Below are 23,149 nucleotides of genomic sequence, written 5' to 3'. Positions count from 1 at the left end.
GTCACCTGCAGCGCATTCATTTTAAGCAGAATCAACTTTAAAAATGTTTGAAAAGACAATTAAGTTTTGAAAGATAAGGGAAAAGGTGAGTGTAAGGAAGCTAAACACTATTCAACTTTGTCAGCATTTAACAGTGATTTTTAGACCAATGATGATTATTAAGCATGTCTCTTGTATTTTCTAATTAGAGAAAGTTTATGAAACGTTGGTCAATGATTAGGACGAGAAGCTTTCCAACAGACCAGCGCTAGTATTTAGGGATCAACTCAGACCCCACTTAGAATCTCACCTAATGCAATCAAAAAGAAACACTACCATACTACCAGGTTGTTTTACTGTTATCCCTAAAAGAGCTGGACAAGAGGCAGCTCTGTAGGCTCACTCCAGTAGGACCAACTCTGCTATAACTTACACTGGGACATCAGATGCAGGATGCTTTCAACTTTGAGAGAAAGAAAGAGCAAGACAGATGGACCCACACTGGTGAGAAGAAAGGCCCCAATCTGGGGAGATATTTTGGAGATTCCAACCAGCCCTTCCTTATGAAGCTCTCTGCCTCCAAACTCTCAAAATTGATGGCCTTCTGGAAGTTCTGCAGCACCACAGCAGTTACGGTACATAGGTTTTCATAAACTCTGTGAAATTAATGAGGTTATCCTAAGGAAATGAGCTGCCCAGGAAAGGCATATTGACTACTCAAAAGCTGTACCAGCCAGAGCTTTCAGATTTCCATTTTTAGCTTTTATTAGGAACTGGAAATGAAATGCTGGTTTATAGTTTATTCTGTTTAAGTTTCCCAGATTAAAAAAAAAATAACTAAATTTGAGACTATTATTATTATTTTGGCAGGAGGTAGGTTTAAGAAAACATAATATCTTTGTAAATATTTTGCCCATTGCCATAAATACTGGTGAGCATAACATTAACAACATTTTCCAGGAAGAAAAAGTCATATCAAAGATAATTTTGAGATAGAACAAAAGGAACATATGTTATACATTTATTCAAAATTTTAACTTACCATCTGTTCCTGAACATCCCTCTTTGCCTGGGAAAATGCCTGTTGTAATTCTTCAAGTAAGATCTCAGATGCTTGGGATCTTAGAACAAGTGCAGAGATCTTCAAAAAAAAAAAGTGTATATATAATATAATATATAAGGTTTGGAAACTGGTTATACTAAAACTAACCCTTCTATCTCATGCATATTTAGTGCCCAGACTTGATAATATTTTATTAATTTATCCTTTACCCATTTCATCACTCGTGCAACAGATATGTGCACATCTACAGCATACAAGGCCTCCATCAGATAAGTCCCCTGAGTCGCATGCCACCATTTTACATGAACAAATGGCATAGCTATTAATCTACATAACCTAGTTATAAATAATATTTCGAAAGGCTAAAAAAAAATTATTTGAAATCCTGTTCTCACACACACACACAAGAGCATACAATTTAAAGAATTAACTTCATTAAAGGATAGGTTTTTTATGAACTAGCCACAATCTTCTACGATGGATTACTTAAGGGCAACAAACACATAAATAACCTCATTAACTAAGTTCCCTTGAATTAATTTTAATATTCCTGAGGGGGGAGGTACTTGAAAGTTAATGACTCATACACAAGAATTACAAGATAACTTGAAGTAATTTAGTTTAGACATTTTAAAAATATACTATTCTCAGAATTCTGCTTCTAATAGTGATGGACTAGGTAATGTTAACTAACCTTCCCATTCGACAGAAAAGCTAGATAAAATATAAAATATATCTACATGAAGGTATCAGAGAGCTAACAAAGCAAAAAAAGAATCACAGATCTAAGGACCAGGATGAGCAATTGGCAAGGTGAGTGCAGCATCTAGGACAGCTTTTCTCTAGGAGTACGTGCCAGTTCCAGAGATCCAGGTGTGACATTGAGAGGTTGTGCAGAACATTTGAGAGCCTCAGGAAAGGAGAACAATGAAGAGAGTCCAGGAGCCAACAAGCAAAGGGACCCCTGCTAAATAAACACCCTGTACTTTGGGTTAAGTCCCCAAAGGGATGTACCCTACACTGAAGGGAGAATTTAAAGCAATACGCAGAACTTAGGGGATGATGGCATTGGAAGAGGATAGCAGGGCTCAACTCTCTCACAAAAACAGTGAAGGGCAAAAATCTGTCTAAGGGAGCTACTGTGGAGGCCTGCAGGCCAGAAGAGAGCTGCGCACAGTCCAGGAGAGGACAAAAACCAAGAGGCCTAAGTAAAAACCATGAGTTACTAGCCCCCATGGTCAGGAGGGGCACCCATCACCATCCTCAGGGCCAACAGCCTGGGTAAAACCCATGGCTCACTGCGGCCAACTGACAGGGAAACCATCGTCTTCCTCTCTGGGAGGAGGAAAGGTGTGGTGGAGGGGGAGCATGGTTTCTCTTTGCTGAGTTTGTCCAGCAGAGCCCATTTTGAATCTCAGCTCTAGCCAGAATCACCAGTGAGTGAAGGTTGAAAGAGACACCTCTACTTGGCCCAGTGGTTAGGGCGTCCGTCTACCACATGGGAGGTCCACGGTTCAAACCCCGGGCCTCCTTGACCCGTGTGGAGCTGGCCCATGCGCAGTGCTGATGCGCGCAAGGAGTGCCCTGCCACACAGGGGTGTCCTCCGTGTAGGGGAGCCCCACGCGCAAGGAGTGCGCCCCCTAAGGAGAGCCGCCCAGCGCGAAAGAAAGAGCAGTCTGCCCAGGAATGGTGCCGCCCACACTTCCCATGCCGCTGACGACAACAGAAGTGGACAAAGAAACAAGATGCAGCAAATAGACACAGAGAACAGACAAGGGGGGGGGGAATTAAATAAATAAATAAATCTTTTAAAAAAAGAAAGAGAAACCTCTGTGGAAAGGTTCACCAAACAGTGCCATTTGCTGGCAGGCCAGCAAACTGCAACCAGTAAGAACACTTTGGAGTCTCCCATGTCCCAAGCCCCCTTGATCTCGTAGGCACACCATTAGTGGATCCCTGGCCCTGTTCTGATAACTTGAGCTGGGCAATCTTGAATATTTAGAATAAGTTGAGCCAAAAATCAAAGAAGAGCTGTGAAATAAAACCACTATGCAAGACAGAAAAATTCACCAACATATTCAGATGCCTAAACAAAGCAAAAAATTACAAGCCATACTAAGAAACTGGAAGGGACGGCCTAGGCAAAGGAACAAACCAAAAATCCTGACAGACAGCATTTAAGACAACTAATCAATGATAATCACACAAATCTCCTAAATTAATTCAAGGAGTTGAAGGAAAATATGACAAGAAATGAAGAATATTAAGATTTTACTGGGTGAGCATAAAGAACAATTTTTTGAAAGACTGCAAAGAAAAGTAACAGAGCTTATGGGAATGAAAGTCAATGAATGAGATTAAAAATACATTAGAGGCACATAACAGCAAATTTGAACTGACGGATGATAGAATTAGTGACTTGGAGGACCAAGCATCTGAACTTGAAAAGATAGGAAATAACAGGAGAAAAGAGTGGAAAAACTGGAACAGGGTCTCAGGGAATTGAATGAAAATGTGAGATGCATAAACATACACATTATTGCTGTTAGAAGAAGAGGAGAACAGGAAACCATCAGAAAGAATATTTGATGAATAATAACCAAAAACTTCCCCACCCTTATGAAATACATAAATACCTATATTCACAAATATAGGGAGATTAAAAAACACTCAAATAATCAGTGGGTCAAAGAAGAAACTGCTAGATAAATCAGTAAATATCTCAAGATGAATGAAAAAGAGGAACACAACATATCAAAACATATGGGAGGGAGACGCAGAGGTGGCTCAAGCAACTGAGCTCCTGCCTACCACATGGGAGATCCCAGGTTCAGTTCCCAGTGCCTCCTGAAGAAGACAAGCAAGAGAGCAAGCAGGCGAGACAGCCTGGTACAGCAAGATGACACAACAAAGATGATTCAAAGAGGAAAGACAAAGAGAGACACAAAAAAGCAGGGAGCTGAGGTGGCTCAAGCAACTAAGCACCTGTCCTCCACAAGGGAGGTCCCAGGTTCGGTTCACGGTACCTCCTAAAGAGAAGACAAGCAGAGCCAGAGAGCACACAGAGAATGGACACAGCAGACAGTGAGCCCAGAACAATGAGGGTGTGTGTGAATGAATAAATCTTTAAAAAAAGGGGGGGGGAGGGAGCGGATGAGGCTCAAGCAATTGAGTGTCTGCTTCCCACATGGGAGGTCCTGGGTTCGGTTTGTGGTGCCTCCTTTAAAAAAATAAAAACATAAAAAAAACAACCTATGGGGGGAGTGGATCTACAGCCACTCAGTGATTGGGCTCTTGTTTCCCATGTGTGAGGTTCTAGGTTCAGTCGCCAGTACCTCCTAGAAACAAACAGACAAAAAATAAAACCTATGGGATACAGTGAACACAGTGCTGAGATGGAAACTTATAGCCCTCAATGCGCATGTTAAAAAAGAACAAAGAGCTAAAGCTGACCTAAACCGCACACCTGGAGGAACTAGAAAAAGGACAGCATACTAATTCCAAACCAAGGTAAGAAATAATAAAGACTAGAACAGAAATAAATGAAATTGAGAAAAAGAGAATCCACAAAATCAAATGTTGATTCTTCTAGATCAACAAAACTGACAAACCCTTAGCTGACAAAGAAAAAGAGAAAGATGATGAAAATAAATAAAATCAGAAATAAGAGGGGGGACATTACCATTGAACCCACAGAAAAAAGAGAGATAAGAGGATACAATGAACAACTGCACACCAACAAACTACATAACATAGACAATGTGGACAAATTCCTGGAAATACACGAATAACTAAGAAAGAGAAGGGCTCAACAAACCAATCATGAGTGAAGAGATTGAAACAGTCATTAAAAACCTCCCAGAAATGAAAAGCCCAGGAGCATGACTTCACAGGTGGATTCTACCCATCGTTCAAAGATGATTAATACCAATCTTGCTCAAGTTCGTCCAAAAAAACGGAATAGGAAGGAACACTATCAAACCCATTCTATGAAGCCTATATCACCCTAATACCAAAGCCAAAGATACATAAAAAAAGAACTAATGACTATAGATGCAAACATTCTCAGCAAAATACTTGCTAACCAAGTCCAAAAGCACACTAAAAGAACTATATGGGAAGCGGATTTGGTTCAACTGATAGAACTTCTGCCTACCATATGGGAGGACCTGGGTTCGATCCCTGGGACCTCCTGGAGAAAAAGAAGAGAAGGCCTGCCCGCATGGCAAGCCAGTGCTCATGTGAATGCCTGCGTGGTAAGCCAGTGCCTGCATGAGTGTCCACATGAATCCCACATGGTAAGCCAGTGCCACGTGCAAGTGAGTCATGCAGCAAGATGATGACACGTCAAAAGAGAGACAAAGGGAAAGCCAGGGTGAAGCACCACAGAAACCAGGAACTGAGGTGACACAATTGACAGGGAACCTCTCTCCCAATCAGAGGTCTCCAGGATCGAATCCCAGTGAATCCTAGAGGAGAGAAAATGAGAAGAGAAGACAACACAGACAGCAAAAACAGCAGGATGGGAGGAGGGGAAGGGGGAAAATAAATAAATCTTTAAAAAAAAGACTATACACCACCATCAAGTGGGTTCTATCCAGGTATACAAGGGTGGTCCAACACAAAGAGAATCAATTCGTGTAATAAACCATACTGATAAACTGAAGAAGAAAAATCATATGATCCTCCTGATTGATGCAAAAAAGGCATTTGACAAAATTCAGCACCCTTTCTTGATAAAAACTCCAAAAGATAAGAAGGAAGTTTTCCTAACAGAGTAAAGTGCATATATGAAAAAACCACAGCTAACATTGTGCTCAATGGTGAAAGACTGAAAGCTGTCCCGCTGATATCCGGAACAAGACAAGGATACCCACTGTCATCACTATTATTCAATATTTGGTGCTAGAAGTTCTAGCTAGACCAATGAAGCAGGAAACAGAAATAAAAGGCACCCACACAGGAAAGGAAGAAGTAAAATTTTCTCTCTTTGCTGATGATACAATCCTATATATAGAAATTCCTGAAAAACCCACCAGCAATCTACCAGGATAGATGAGTTCAGCAAAGTGGCAGGTACAAGATTAACACAAAAATTAGTAGCATTTCTCTACATTACTGATAAGCAATGAGGAAGTCAGAAAAAAATTCTACTTATAATAGTGACTAAAAGAATTAAATATTTAGGAATAAACTTAACCAAGGCCATAAAGGTTCTGTATTCAGAAAACTACAAACCATTGCTAAAAGAAATGAAAAAAGGCCTAAATAAATGGAAGGACATTCGTGTTCATGGATTGGAAGAGGAAATATTAAAATATTAATTCTACCCAATAGCCCCAAATAGGAAAAATGTCTTTACAAAGAAGAAAGAAGCTGGAGGACTTTCACCTCCTGACTGTAAAGCATATTATTTAGCTACAGTGACAAAAACAGCATGGGACTGGCATAAAGATAGACATACTGACTAATGGAACTGAATCGAGAACTCAGAAACAGACCCACACATCTACTTCAGGTGATTTTTGACACGGCTATCAAACCCAACCAGCTAGGTCAGAACATTATATTCAATAAATTTGTTGGGAGAACTGGATATCCACATCTAAAAGAAACAAAGAAGACCTCTATCACACACCTCATACAAAAAGTAACTCAAAATGGATCAAAGACCTAAATATGAGCTAGAACCACAAAATTTCTAGAAGAAAATGTAAGGAAACATCTTAAGATCTTATGGTAGGTGGAGGTTTCTTAAACCTTACTCCCAAAGCACAAGCAATAAAGAAAAAATAGATAAATGGGACCTGCTCAAAATTAAAACACTTTTGTGTTTCAAATGACTTTGTCAAGAAGGTGAAAAGACAGCCTACTCATTAGGAGAAAATTTTTGGAAACCACATATCCACTAAGGGTCTGATCTCCATATTATATAAAGAAGTCATGTAACAAAGATGAAAAGACAATCCAATTTTAAAAATGGGCAAAAAGGGAAGCGGACTTGGCCGAGTGGTTAGGGCGTCCGTCTACTGCATGGGAGGTCCACGGTTCAAACCCTGGGCCTCCTTGACCCGTGTGGAGCTGGCCCATGCGCAGTGCTGATGCGCGCAAGGAGTGCCCTGCCACGCAGGGGTGTCCCCACATAGGGGAGCCAGCCCCATGCACAAGGGGTGTGCCCCGTAAGGAGAGCCGCCCAGTGCAAAACAAAGTGCAGTCTACGCAGGAATGGCGCTGCACACACGCAGAGCTGACACAACAAGATGACGCAACAAAAGGAAACACAGATTCCCGTGCCGCTGACAACAACAAAAATGGGCAAAAACTTGAAATTTTTCCAAAGAAGAAATACAAATGGCCCAAAAGCACTTGAAAAAGTGTTCAACATCACTAGCTATTAAAGGCAGATCAAAACAGAAATCATTTCATGCCTTACAGAATGTACATTATTTTTAAAAAAACAAAAAAAAAAAAAGACAAGTATTGGAGAAGATGCAGGGAAACAGGAACACTCCTTTACTGTTGGTGAAATGTAAAATGGTACAGTCTCTCTGGAAACTGTTTGGTGGTTCTTCAGGAAGCTAAATATAGAACTACCAGATGATCTGGCAATCCCACTACTAGGAATATATTCAGAAGAACTGAAAGCAAGGATAGAAACAGACATTTGCACAACGATGTTCATAGCAGCATTATGTACAATTTGCTAAAAGATGGAAACAACCCAAGGGTCCATCAGCCCACTGAATGGATAAAACAAATGTGGTATATTCATACAATGATAAACTATTCAGCTGTAGGAAGAAATGAACTTGGGATGCACATGACAACATGGCCGAACCTTGAGGACATTAGGTTGACTGAAATAAACCAGACACAAAAGGCTAATTATTATATTGTCTCACTAACATGAACTAAATACAATGAAAGATAGTGTATAGGTTACTAGGAGATAGAATGTAGGTTGAGAAGGGGGTGCTGATGCTTAACATATGTAGAATGCTTAGTAAGGGGGATTGTGAATGTGGGGAAATGGTAACACATTATAATGAGTATAATCAACACTGCTGATTATAAATGTAATTGTGCCTAAAAGGGGTAGTATGGGGAGGTTAATGTCAATTGAAAGAAAGCTAGAGGATAATCTAGAACTGTGTAACAGTGATTTCAGTGGTAGATGATTTCTGTTTAACAATACAAATAAAAGAATATTTCTCTATTACAAGGTGTTAAGAATATGGAGTTACATGGGAAAAATACAACTAATGTTACATATAGACTATAGCTAAGAGTAATAGTGTGGGAGGAGATGTAGCTCAGGTGATTGAGCATCTGCTTCCCTTATACCAGGTCCCAGAACCTCCTTTAAAAAAAAAAAAAAAAAGACTAATATTGTAATATTTTTACAGCAGTTGCAAAGAATGTTCTGTATCAATGCTAAGGGTCAATAACGGGGGTGTATAAGGGGGTATGGAATCTTTCCTTCTGGAAACGTTCTGAAATGGACAGAGCTGATGACAGCACATCTCTGCCATGACACTTAGAGACACTGAGTGTATATTTTGGGTGGACTGAACTAGGCAGGGGACCATATAATACAGTGAACCCTGAGGTGAATGATGGACAGTGGTTAACAATACAAATATGAGAAAGTTCTTTCATGAACTATAACAAATATACAATACTATATAAGAGGATGGTTTGTGGGAAGCGGACTTGGCCCGGTGGTTAGCACATCCGCCTAACACATGGGAGGTCCGCGGTTCAAACCCCGGGCCTCCTTGACCCGTGTGGAGCTGGCCCATGCGCAGTGCTGATGCGCGCAAGGAGTGTCGTGCCACGCAGGGGTGTCCCCCGGGTAGGGGGGCCTGACGCGCAAGGAGTGCGCCCCATAAGGAGAGCCGCCCAGTGCGAAAGAAAGCGCAGCCTGCCCAGGAATGGCGCCGCCCACACGGAGAGCTAACGCAACAAGATGATGCAACAAAAAGAAATACAGATTCCTGTGCCGCTGACAACAAAAAAGTGGACAAAGAACATGCAGTAAAATAGACACAGAGAACAGACAACTGGGGTGGGGGGGAAAGGGAGAGAAATAAATAAATATAATAAATAAATCTTATAAAAAAAGAAAAGAGGATGGTTTGTGGGGAAAACACACCAAATATAAACTATATGCTATAGACAGCAGCAATATTATGACAATGTTCTTTCAACATTTGTAACAAATGTGTCGCAACAAAGTAAGGTAGTGGTGGTGGTAGGGTGATGTATAGCAATTATGTATGGTATGTATGACTCATTAACTTACAACTCTTCAAAAAATTAAAACGAAACAAAACAATAACAACAAAAAAATCTGACCCCTAAAACTTCATACAATCTGAAATCCTGAAACTACATTAAGGTCATCCTAAATTGTTGGTACCTCTAGTTGCCTACCTCTCATAAGGAAGATAGCATCATCCTATACTTAATATTATTTCAAAAAATATCACATACAATGTCCAGTACACAATTAAAAATATACAAGGAATAATGAAAGAAAGCAGCCAAGAGAAACAGATTCAGAAGGAATTCAGATAAGGGAGTTATCAGAAACATACTTTTTATTTTGGTCAAAGGTATGAAAGACAAAATTTAAAATTGGCAGAGAGAACTGGAAACCTTGAAGAATAGCCAAATGGATATGATAAACTAAAAAAATCAATTATCTATTTTAAAAATTCAATGGATGGGGGAAGTGGCTGTGGCTCAATCGATTGGGCTCCCATCTATCATATGGCAGGCCCTGGGTTCACGTCCCAGGGCCTCCTTGTGAAGGCAAGCTGGCCTGAGCCTGCAGAGAGCTGACTGCCCGGCCCCTGGAGAGCTGGCGCAGCAAGATGACACAACAAAGGGAGACAAGCAGACACAGAACAACGCACAGTGAATGGACACAGAGCAAGCAGCAAGCAAGCTGCAAGTGGGGGCAGTAAATAAATAAAAAATACATCTTAAAAAAAAAATTCAATGAATGGGTTGAACAAATATACCCATTTGATGGGAAAATGAACAGAGACAAAAAGATGAAAAACACAGAAGTTAGGCGCATGAGATCTAATGTGCATAAATATTTGAAGAAATAATAGCTGATGGAAATATCTCACAGCGCTAAAAACAGGCCAATGCAAATGCCCCCATAATTTCACTCCTAGGAATAGACTTAGAAATGAGTACAGATGTTCACCAAAAGACATGTACAAAAATGTTCACAGAAGCCTTATTCACAATAGCCAAAACCTGGAAAAAACTTAAATGTCCTTCAGCTGTTGAAATGGACAAATTATGGAATATCCACGTAAGAGAATATTCACAGCATTAGGGAGCAGACATGGCTCAAGCAGCTGAGTGCCTGCTTCCCACATGGGAGGTCCTAGGTTTGGTTCCTGGTGCCTCCTAAAAAAAACAAAAATAAACAACAAGCAAACAAATGAAAAAAGCAACTCAGGGGAGCCAGTGTGGCTCAGTGGTTGAGCACTGGCCTCCCACACACAAGATCCCAGGTTCAATCCCTGGCCCGTAGTACCTCAAAACAACAACAACAAACACAATTGTAACAGAAAACAATCCTGATGAATCTCAGAGACATGAGGATGATAGAGCCAGACATAAAAGGATAGAAACGTATACCACATTAGTCTATTTACAATGAAGCTCAAGATCTGGCAACAACGAAAACATGTTGTTAAAAGTCACAATAGTGGCTACTTCTGTGTATAAGCAGGTAAGGTATTTACTGACCTGGAAAAAGCATGAGTATGTTAGAAATGTAACTTTACCTGGGGCTAGTGATGACCCTGGTAAAATTTTTCAAGTTAATATTCATCAAATTGTACACCTAAGATTTGTGCACTTTATGTATAGCTCAATAAAAACAAGTTGTTTTTTTTTAAACAGAGATAGTGGCTATAAATTTTTCAGGTAAGATGAAAGACATCAATTCTGCAATCCAAGAAATCCTGTGAGCCCCAAACAGGATAAATATGAAGAAAAATGCACCTAGGCATAACAGAGTAAAACCGCTAAGGGCAAAAGACAAAAGGAACATCTTTAAAACAGCCAAGGTAAAAAGAACATTTTACCTTTAAAGAAGCAACAATAAGACTGATAGGTGACTTCTCATCAGAAACATGGAAACCAGAAGCAATGGAATAAGACCTTCAAAGTGCTGAAAGAAAATAACATGAGTGCTGAGAATTCTATACCTGGCTTTGCTTTTCTTGAATGAAGGTGGCAAGAAAAAGACATTCTGACAAACAACAATATGAGAGAACTGCAACTTCTGGTGCTGTCAAAGATAACTAAGCCCACTATAGCTTCTCTCCTCCACTGATCATGACTAAAAACTCTTTGACAAAATACAAAAAGCAAGTACCTGAAGACTGAAAAGTAAGCAAAAGCAGGAAGATTGGGGAGGGAAATCAAACCCCAGAAAATGTAACTCATATAGGAATTTCCTATTTGTTTTATTTTCTTTCCTGGCACTAACCTGAGGGCAGTCCTAGTTTAAGCTGCAGTAGCACAAAAGGTAAAACTGTCTTTCTGACTAAAGAACCAGAAGCAGGGGCATCTGACAGAAGAGATCTAGAAAAAGGGTCCCCTAATTCTCTGTGTGCACCAGCCCAAATCTCATGCTCACACCTGAGTGCACAAGCACAGACGACTCAAAGGAACACGGCAAAGGCTACTGGACCTGAACTGATATTACAAGCACCACCCACAGAAGACAACACAAAACTTGTGAACTGAACCCAATCAAGCTGATTGCCTGCTAAAATAAATTAACATTCTCCAGAGGATTTTAACAGAACCCAAAGTCTCACAATAAAATATTCAAAATTTCCAGGATGCAACCTAAAAGTACTTGTCATAGGAAGAACCATGAAAATGTGACCAATTCTCAAGAAAAAGAATATTAAGAGATGCCAACCCCATGATCAAGTCTTTAAAAATTCCTGAATCTTGGAATTATCAGACTTGAAAGTAGAAATTATAATTATGCTCCATGAGTAAACACTTTTGAAATGAATGAAAAGATTGTTCTCAGTGAAGAAATAAAAACTAGAATAGAGTCCAGTGAAAATGGTCTTATAAATTACAGTGTGGAACTGGTGCAAAGATAAACAAACAGAACAGGTTCTTGAAACTGACCTACACATAAATACTCACTCGAGAGAGAACAGAGGTGAACTTGCAGAGCAGTGGGAAAAAGATGATCTTTTCATTAAATAGTATAGGAAAAATTAGGGCTCCATATAGGAAGGGAGGGAATGGGGAGGACTTTACCATATCTTACACCCTATATATAAAAATAAAATCAGTTCTAAATGGATTTTGGATCTAAATGTGAAAGATAATAAAGAATGAAGCTTCCTAAGCAAGAATCTCATATAAACACAAAAAGAGATAGACCAAGGAGGAGTATTTATCTGTAAAATAAAATGAAATTTTTAAACAAAGAGCAATATCTCAATGGCCAATAAACAGAAAATGCTAATTAACATCAACAGTAATCAGAGAAATGCAAACTACATCACAATGAAATACCACTACAAACCCACTAAAATGGATATAATTAAAATAACTGACAAAGCAAAGTCTGGCAAGATGGTTGGACCCACAGAAATTTTTCTCATACATTGCTGGTGAGAATGTAAGTTGGTACAACCACTTTGGAAAGCTGTTTGGCATTATCATCTACTAAAGTTGAACAGACACATTCCCTTTTGAGACTCGGGCATTTGACTCTTACGTATATACCCAGCAGAAACATGTGCACCAAGTCCTTTACAGAAATGTTCAAAGCAGCATAATTCATAATAGTCCAGAACTAGAAACAACCCAAATGTCAATCAACATTAAGATGGATAAATTGTGGTATATCCATATAATGGTACAATTATACAGCAATGAAAATAAACTGCTACAAGCATCATGAATAAATCTCACAGTTTGAAGGAAGACAGATATAAGAATACATATGACTATATTTACTAAAATTTAAAAACATACAAGGTGAATATAATGGTGTTAGAAGTTAGGACAGATATTATCTCTGGGGAGAAGATAATATTTGGAAGATGCATGTGAGGGCTTCTGGAATACTGGCTAATGTTTTATTACTTGATGACAATGGTGGTGGCACAGGTGTTAGTGCATGTTTGAGTGAGTTTTTTCTATGTATACTATACCTTTAAAAAAAAGTAAAAAAAAAATAGTATCTTTACTGTCAAAAAACATAATTAATAAAAATAAAAGGAAGAGGAGAATCATAGCCTCTTGACATTCACCAACCAGCCATTTCAAAAGCAAAATCTGTAAAACAGGCATCAGAGAAAAAGCAGTAGGAGATCTATTTATCTCAGGTAAAATAGAACTGTCAAGGGATGCAGATGTGGCCCAGCCATTCGGCACCCGCCTAACACATAGGAGGTCCCAGGTTCAGGTCCTAGTGCCTCCTAAGAAGACAAGTAGATGCCTGCACCCACCACAACAAGAGCTAGATGCTGCACCCAGCTGCAGTGAGAGCTAGGTGCCCGCACCTAGCAGCAACAAGCAGATCCTTAAACCAGCAGGTGTCACAAGCCAGTAGACACTGCCGCGCACCGGGAGTGGATGTGGCTCAGGCCACTGGGCACTCCCCTATGTGGGAGGTCCCAGGTTTGGTTCCTGGTGCCTCCTGAAGAAGACAAGCAAACAATGAGCAGACAGACAAGAGAACCATCTGGGAAGGGATAAATGAGAAATAAATAAATAATGTAAAAAGAATTGTCAAATCTTCAGGGCAATAGAGAAAATCACTATGTTTTCGGAATTCCTTTAAACAACCCAGTCACTCTCCACGGTTCACATTCTAAAAGTTATCATTTACCTGATGACTTGAATCTTCAGAGCTCTGCTTTATGAACTCTTCAAGCTCCTGTTTATCTTTCATTGTCTTCTCTAACTGGTCATTAGCTTGTCTTAGCATCACCTGCAGTTTTTTCACCTACATAATTTTAAGAGGTAATTATGGGGAAAAAAAGAGGCAATTAGAAGGAAGAATCAGAATTCTTTTAAAACCGTAAATCTATAACTCCAGAATTTTTTTTACCTTATCTTTTTTTTCTCTGAAAAATGTCACAGATTTGATAATTCAGGAAGAAAAGAAGATGAATGACCTCAAGTAACAATTATACTGTGGTTTACAGTTAACAAATCATTTTCACATATATTATCTCATTTTAAAATACCTACTTCCCTTCCTGGGTTCTCTGGGCTAGGGCACTGGCCTCTGTGACTCTGGTCTATCCGTTGCTTTTAATCTACAATCCACACTAACTCTATTTTTCCTAACACAAATAATTCCTTTACCTAAAATCTCTAAATGCCTCTCAAGTTTCCAGGGTAAAATTTAAACCTCTTTGATCTTCACTCCTCCCTCAATGATCTCACCATGCCCTTCCTTTGTAGCTTCCTCTCCCATTATGTGATCTTTCTCTCATATACACGCACAACAACATACAGCCACGTGAACTATCACAGTTCCCAAAACACATCATTTTCTTTCATAACTCTGTTCTTTTGTACATTATTCCTCTTCCATGAACACCCTTTCTCCACATCTTTTCCTAATTACTTCTTAACCCAGTTTTGAATTAATTTGTTTCAGATCCTAGTTTCAGGGAAGTGTCATCATCTGTGACGACACAGTTGACTGCTCCTCTCAGTGTTCCTCTAGTTCTATGTGCACATCTATAGTAACAAACTGTATTGAACTGATGGCTTAGTTGTCAACACTGAAAGCTCCTTATGGACAGTAAATGTCTTACCTCCATCTGAACCTGACAAATAGCCAAGCACAGATGAAGCATCTGTAAATGTCTACAGAATTGGCTCTGGAATCCAAGATATCCTATCACCACAACACCCTATCAGAGGCCAAAGATATTACTTTTGCAGATACACTTTTAAACCACCATGAAAGAAGCATATGTGAAGGAAATCACTGCCTCTGCCACTCAAAAATACTAAACCATTGGGCAACGGACTTGGCCCAGTGGTTAGGAAGTCCGTCTAGCACATGGGAGGTCCTTGGTTCAAACCTCGGGCCTCCTTAACCCGTGTGGAACTGGCCCATGCGCAGTGCTGATGTGCGCAAGGAGTGCCCTGCCATGCAAGGGTGTCCCCTGCATAGGGGAGCCCCATGAGCAAGGAGTGCGCCTCATAAGGAGAGCCACCCAGTGTGAAAGAAAGTGCAGCCTGCCTAAGAATGGCGCCGCCCACACGGAGAGCTGACACATGATGATGCAACTAAGAGAAACACAGATTCCCGTGCCACTGACAACAAGCCGCTGACAACAACAGAAGCTGACAAAGAAGATGCAGCAAATTGACACAGAGAACAGACAACTGGGGTGGGGGGAGAAGGGAGAGAAATAAATCTTTTTTTAAAAATTAAAAAAAAATATATTAAACCATCATTCTAATCTGCTGTAAATTCTTTTGAAGATTAAGTGAACAATTATTATCAAACAAATAACAATTTGGAAAAATAAGAAAAAAATTATTTTCCTCATATATACTTTCACAAGCCTATTTTCATGAAATTCCACATTATTTTCTAAATGTTACCAAGGAATTCATTATTACACACTGATTTGGGAAAGATACTTAAGACTTGTAATCTCAACATATCAAAATCTTCCAAAGCTTTATTTCTTTTTTTTTCTTTAAGATTTTTTGTTTATTTCTCTCCCCTTCCCACTCCCCGCCCCAGTTGTCTGCTCTCTGTGTCCATTCACTGTGTATTCTTCTGTGACCACTTCTATCCTTATCAGTGGCACCGGGGATCTGTGTTTCTTTTGTTGCATCATCTTGTGTCATCTCTCCGTGTGTGGCGCCATTCTTGGGCAGGCTGCACTTTCTTTCACTCTGGCCAGCTCTCCTTGTGGGGTGCACTCCTTGCACGTGGGGCTCCCCTACACGGGGGACACCCCTGTGTGGCAGGGCATTCCTTGAACACATCAGCACTGCACATGGGCCGGTTCCACACGAGTCATAGAGGCCCAGGGTTTGAACCGGGAACCTCCCACGTGGTAGGCGGACGACCTATCCATTGGGCCAAGTCCGCTTCCCAAAGCTTAATTTCTAAAACCTATAAATTTTTTAAAAGATTTTATTTTTATTTCTCTCCCCTTTCCTCCCACCCCACCATTGTTTGCTCTGTTGTATCCATTCGCTGTTGTGTTCTTTTGTGTCCGCTTGCATTCTCAGTGGCACCAGGAACCTGTGTCTCTCTTTTGGTTGCATCATCTTGCTCCATCAGCTCTCCATATGTGTGGTGCCACTCCTGGGCAGGCTGCACTTTTTTTATGCGAGGTGCACTCCTTGCACATGGGATACCCCTACGTGGGGGGCACTGCTGTGTGGCATGGCACCCCTTGCACGTGACAGCACTGCGCATGGGCCAGCTCACCACATGCGCCAGGAGGCCCTTGGTTTGAACCCTGGACCTCCTATATGGTAAGTGGACGCTCTATCAGTTCAGCCACATCTGCTTCCTAATTAATCTTAATTCAATAAATTTATTACAAGTAGGCAATTAAAAAGCACATGTAAAAATGTTCAACATCACTAGTTATTAGGGGAATGAAGCTCAAAACTACAATGGGGTAGCAATTCACACCTTATAGAATGGTCATTATTTAAAAAACAGAAAACTACTGGAGAGGATGTGGAGAAATGTGGAGGATGTCCTTCACTGCTGGTGGGAATGTAGAATGGTGTAGCCTCTGTGGAAGACAGTTTTGCAGTACCTCAAGAAACAATATACAACTGACATATGACCCAGTAATCCCGTTATTAGGAATATATTCAGAAGAAAGGAAATCAAGGATGTGAACAGACATTTATACTCTAAAGTTCAGAGCAGCATTATTCACAATTGCTAAAATATCAAACCCGCCCAAGTGTCCATCAACTGCAGAGTAGATAAACAAAATATGCTATATATACAAAGGAATACTATTCAGCTGTAAGAAGAAAGGAACCTGGGATGCATATGACAGCGTGGATGAACCCTGAGGACATTCTGTTGAGTGAAATAAGTCAGATACAAAAGGACAAATATTGTATGGTCTTAACTAATATGAACTAAATAGGAGGAGTAAACTCAGAGGTAAACTTCAGAGTATAGGTTACTAGGAGATAAAATGTGGGTTAAGAATGGGAGCTTGGGAAACGGACTTTGGCCTAGTGGTTAGGGCGTCCGTCTACCATATGGGAGGTCCGCAGTTCAAACCCCGGGCCTCCTTGACCCGTGTGGAGCTGGCCATGCACAGTGCTGATGCGCGCAAGGAGTGCCGTGCCATGCAAGGGTGTCCCCCGCGTGGGGGAGCCCCACGCGCAAGAAGTGCGCCTGTGAGGAAAGCCGCCCAGCATGAAAAGAAAGTGCAGCCTGCCCAGGAATGGCGCCGCCCACACTTCCCGTGCCGCTGACGACAACAGAAGCGGACAAAGAAACAAGACGCAGCAAATAGACACCAAGAACAGACAACCAGGGGAGGGGGGGAATTAAATAAATAAATAAATCTTTAAAAAAAAAAAAAAAAAAAGAATGGGAGCTTATGCTTAATGTATATAGAATTTTTAATAACATTACTGTAAAAGTGTGGACATGAATAGAGCTGATGATAACACATAATAGTATAACTATCATTAGTGACTTAAAAATGTGATTGTGACTGAAAGGGGTTGCCTGTGTACATAAATGTCAGTTGAAGGTAGAGAATAATCTAGGGACTGTATAACAGTGATTTTACTGGTGGATGAAGTGGTTAATAGTATAAATATAAGTATGTTCTTCTTTTACAAAGTGTTAAGAATATAGTGATACATGGGAAAATTACATCTACTCTAACTTATGGACGATAGTTTAACAGTACTATTGTAATAATTCTGCAGCATTGGCAAAGAAGATGTATCAATTCTAAGGATCAATAATGGGGGAGTATAAAACAGTATGGGACTTTTCCTTTTGGAGTAATGAAAACTTTCTAAAATTGTCTGAGGTGATGACAGCACAACTCTGATGAAAATGAGAGCCACTGAGTTTACGCGTTCAATAGACTGTACAAAGCATGGGACTGTATAACACAGAGAATCCAATGGTGTAAGAACGACCGTCGTTGGGAAGCAGATTTGGCTCAACAGATAGAGCATCCGCTTACCACATGGGAGGTCCAGGGTTCAAACCCAGGGCCTCCTGACCTGTGTGATTAGCTGGTCCATGCATAGCGCTGATGCACACAAGGAGTGCCGTGCCATGCAGGGGTGTCCCCCGCGTAGGGGAGCCCCACGCACAACAAGCGCAGAAGGAGAGCCACCCAGCGTGAAAAAAGTGCAGCCTGCCTAGGAGTGGCACAGCATACACAGAGAGCTGATGCAGCAAGATGATGCAACAAAAAGAGACACAGATTCCTGGTGCCACTGACAAGAATGCAAGCAGACACAGAAGAACACACAGTGAATGGACACAGAGAGCAGACAACTGGTGGGGGGCAGTGTGGGCAGGGAAGGGGAGAGAAATAAAAAATAAATCTTTAAAAAGAAAAAAAACGACTGTGGTTAACAGAATAGGAGAATATTGTCATGAACTATAACAAATATATAGTACTAATATAGGTGTTAATAATCTAGTGGTTTGGGGAAAAATACACCAAATGTAAGATATGGGCTATAGTTAGTAATATTTCGATGATGATCTATCATAGTTGGTAACCAATGTTCCACAATAATGCAAGGTGTTGGGAAACGGACTTTGGCCCAGTGGTTAGGGCGTCCGTCTACCATATGGGAGGTCCGCGGTTCAAACCCCGGGCCTCCTTGACCCGTGTGGAGCTGGCCATGAGCAGTGCTGATGCGCGCAAGGAGTGCCGTGCCACGCAAGGGTGTCCCCCGCGTGGGGGAGGCCCACGCGCAAGGAGTGCGCCCGTGAGGAAAGCCGCCCAGCGTGAAAAGAAAGTGCAGCCTGCCCAGGAATGGCGCCGCCCACACTTCCTGTGCCGCTGACGACAACAGAAGCGGACAAAGAAACAGGATGCAGCAAATAGACACCAAGAACAGACAACCAGGGGAGGTGGGGGAAATTAAATAAATAAATAAATCTTTAAAAAAAAAAAAAAAAAAAGCAAGGTGTTGGTGGCAGGGCGAGGTATAAGAGCACTGTATGATGATATTCATGTGTTTTGTAAGCTCACACCTTTTTCTATACACTTATTGTTTATGTACATTCATGTATGAATGTATACTTTAATAAAAAAGTTTTAACAACAAAAAAGTAGGCAATTAAGCAATGAAGATTTCAAATACTGATTTCACTGACAGTGCTTTTGTAAAAATTGAACTGACCTGTGATGTTGTTGGGCAAACTAATGAGGAAGAGATACACAAAAGCAGTGGTTCTAGTGAGCTCCCACTGGAAATATAACTGACACTGGATGTACCAGATTATTTTATAACAGGACGGGTATGTTTCATAAAGCAAGTGCCCAAAAAAAAAATGTACATCTCCAATGAAAACCACAACAGCTCACCAATTTGTCATATCCAAAAGAAAACTCACCTGGTCTCTTGTTTCAGCCTCCTGAATCTGAATTCCTTGTAACTGTTTCTCATAATTGGAACACATATCACAACGTCTACCAAGTTTGTTTCCTGCGTTATGTACCTGAAGGGCATCAAAATTACCTCTTATCAGGCAAAGCAATGTAATTCCACATCACATACTTGAGAAGTACATGCATAGTCTTAACTAAGCTACGCAAACTAGTACGCTAGTAAATTTCTTCAGGGACTTTTACAATAAGTTACAAAATAGGACCAGATCCTAAGAAGTCATAATGTTCAGTATGACTATGATAGGAAAACAAAGATATTAGAGGCTAAGGCTACTAAACATATTACATTTGAGAAAAACAAAAAGCAAGCAAAAGATATTACACCATGGTACTCACAATTTAAATCAGTAACACCCACCAAGAAGAAGAAAAAAGTGCCATTTCATCATTTCACCAGCTCCAGTTACAAAATATGTAAGAAACTATTAAGTAGCACCTTCTCACATGTTTTGCATGAGACCAAGGAAAAGAGATTCTTTCATGCTTAATAAGCCGTCCCAACTATTGATCAACAGCTTCTTTAAAGAAAAGTAGTAGCTCAGTAAAGGAAAGGACTGGAAGTCAGAAAACCTGTATTTTAACCTAAGTTAAGGGGAAACTTGAGTGACTCACTTGACCTTTCTGAGCCCATTTCCTCTCTTGTAAAGTAGGGACAACCATGCCCTGATTACCTCATTGTTATCAGGAACCTTGAGATGAGGTATGTGAAAGGGTTTTGTAATCTGTGAAGCACTATGCAAATATATACTTAAATTTTTAAGAAAATAAAAATAAACAATTTATATTTTCTAATCTTACTCCTGAGTTTATGAATACTATTAGCAGGGAAATTATGCTCATTTAAAGGCTGCATTCAGGGGAGCAGATGTAGCTCCAGTGGTTGAGCACCTGATTCCCAAGTACTAGGTCCTGGGTTCAATCCCCAGGACCTAAAAAAAAAAAAATATATATATATATATATATATATATATTATATATATATATGGTTGCATTCTTTTCTCTCCCATATTTCCACCCTCTCCTTAAATCTACTCTTAGCATCAAGTGCTGACAAGAATTTGAAATTTAAATCTAGAGGAAAGAAGAAACTGTGAGTCTTGAAATACATAGAGATCACAGAAAACTGCAAAACAAAATTCAAGCTACTCTAACTTAAAATTAGCAATGCTATTCAATTAGTTTTGCTCCAATTTCAGAGGTGTGACTACAAGTAGAGAAGTTCAAACTCAATGTAATTTACTTGTTCCCTTCTCTATCCCAAGCAGCCAAAGCAGAATATGACAAGGGTAAGATGATATGGGTTAACATCCAATTTCCTGGCAACTCTGCCTGCATTGGCTCTAGGAGTGTCTACCCAAGGAACAATAAATCCCATAGCTACTCAGTTCCCCTTGGAGTGAGCAACAGGAAAAAAGTCAGAAAGATAACTGACCTCTTTCTGCAGGAGATTCCATTCCGTCTCACTGACTAAGCGGTAACCACTGGGGGACACATACGCACTTTCTACACCCTGGGTGACACTGGAGAGGAGGGAAGCCGTCTCTTCTTGTTCTGGTGTCATCGCCTTAATTGCTCTTTCCTGATCTTTGGTTAACATAAACCCACTTGGCATTTGCAGTGACCCAAGGGAGGCAGTATCAAAGTTCTCAGATGCAGAATCTGCTCCAACCAATGGTCCAAAATCCGATTCATCCAAGTTTCCGGCAGACTTTGCTTTGCAGTTATAGCCTAAAGCTTTGGATTGCAATGAGCCCGAGGTTCCCAAGCTATCTGTAGACTGTGCTCTCCTCAGTCCATCCTTAAACATGTCACTGTCTGATTTAGTGAATGGATCTCCAGATGGCAACAGTAAGTCTGCATCTAAGGAATGGACTGAACCACGAGTGCTATCTAAATGTTCCTGAAATATGAAAATATATATTACTGAGTTAGACAATTCTCTGTATTTCCAAACAGAAAAATTAGTATATATTAAATGTACTTTACCACACATTAGACATGAAAATCATTAATGTGCTACCTTTACATATTCACTGAACAAATATTTATTGAGTGTCTTCCATATGCTGGGGCAGTAAACCAGGAACCAAGGATGCAACAGTGAACAACATACAATCCCTGACATCAAGATGTTTAGTTTTAGGGAAGCGAACTTGGCCAAATGGATAGGGCATCTGTCTACCACATGGGAGATCTGCGATTCAAACCCCGGGCCTCCTTGACCCATGTGGAGCTGGCCCATGTGCAGTGCTGATGCGCACAAGGAGTGCCGTGCCACGTAGGGGTGTCCTCGTGTAGGAGAGCTCCACAGGCAAGGAGTGCACCCCGTAAGGAGAGCCACCTAGCACGAGAGAAAGTGCAGCCTGCCCAAGAATGGCACCGCACACACGGAGAGCTAACACAACAAGATGACGCAACAAAAAGAGACACAGATTCCCATGCCACTGACAACAACAGAAGCAGACAAAGAACACGCAGCAAACAGACACAGAGAACAGACAACTGGGGCGGGGTGGGGGGAAAGGAAGAAATAAATAAATCTTTAAAAAAAAAAAGATGTTTAGTTTCATGAAAAGAATAAAAAAGTAATAAGGCTATGATAATATAATATTTGATAAAATGATGGGCTTTAGCTTTGTTATAGAATGCTCAAGGAAAGGAATTTAGCCCAGGCTTGAGGATTTAGGGAAGGTCTCCTGAAATTCAGCGTTGAGTATGTTGGAGTATGAGGTGCTTGTTGTATATCCAAGTAGAGATGTTCACCAGATAGAGGAAATATAAATCTTTAGAGTCTCTGTAACCATCATATAATGGTATTACAAGTCAGAAGACAGCCAAGGGCAGGCTTGGAAGAACACCAACATTTTGCCAAGGGACAGCAGAAGGAGTAGATCAAAAGGAAATGAGGAGAATGAGGTATCCTGGAAACCAACTTCCAAGCGAGGTATAATCAATATACTAAATGTGGTGCACTAAGTGAAAGAAGCCAGGCACAAAAGGGCACATATTGTATGATTCCATCTTTCTGAAATAGCCACAATAGATAAATCTATAGAGACAGATGTCAGATTAGTGATTGCCAGGAGCGGAGGGAAGGGTGAAATGAGGATTGTAACTCTATGATACAGTTGCACAGTTAAGGCAAAAATGAATAAAACTAGGACAATGTAGCAAATTTTTCTTGGAACTAAAAAAAAGATAATTTAATGAGTTATCTTTTAAGATTATATCCTTTCTACTTTTTATTGTTGAATGCATTTTCTGTTATGAACTGGATATGACTAAAGAACAGAGCTTTTAGTGTTTTAAAAATATTCTTAGCATAATAAAAAGCTGATAAATTTGATGTTAATTTCTCTATCAATTTTTAACTCGTTTGTGAAATTCCAAATGATAAGGAAAACAAATCTA

At 40.3% G+C, this 23,149-nt stretch overlaps 1 protein-coding gene across 1 annotated transcript in view; it reads right to left on the bottom strand.

The window, feature by feature from the left end:
- Positions 1 to 23,149, bottom strand: part of RABEP1 (rabaptin, RAB GTPase binding effector protein 1) — a 134,986-nt gene that overhangs the window by 10,314 nt on the left and 101,523 nt on the right. Inside the window, exons 9-12 of the mRNA XM_058283718.2 lie at positions 21,171 to 21,638; positions 19,684 to 19,788; positions 13,951 to 14,067; positions 1,022 to 1,120 (exon numbers count right to left, since the gene is read on the bottom strand). Coding sequence (XP_058139701.1) covers positions 1,022 to 1,120; positions 13,951 to 14,067; positions 19,684 to 19,788; positions 21,171 to 21,638 — 789 coding nt within the window. The remainder of the gene's footprint in view (positions 1 to 1,021; positions 1,121 to 13,950; positions 14,068 to 19,683; positions 19,789 to 21,170; positions 21,639 to 23,149) is intronic.

Source organism: Dasypus novemcinctus, chromosome 21 (assembly GCF_030445035.2).
Source record: "Dasypus novemcinctus isolate mDasNov1 chromosome 21, mDasNov1.1.hap2, whole genome shotgun sequence".
NCBI classification, from domain to species: domain Eukaryota; kingdom Metazoa; phylum Chordata; class Mammalia; order Cingulata; family Dasypodidae; genus Dasypus; species Dasypus novemcinctus.
Note: the sequence above shows the minus strand (reverse complement) of the source record. Positions and strands in the feature narration are given on the sequence as shown.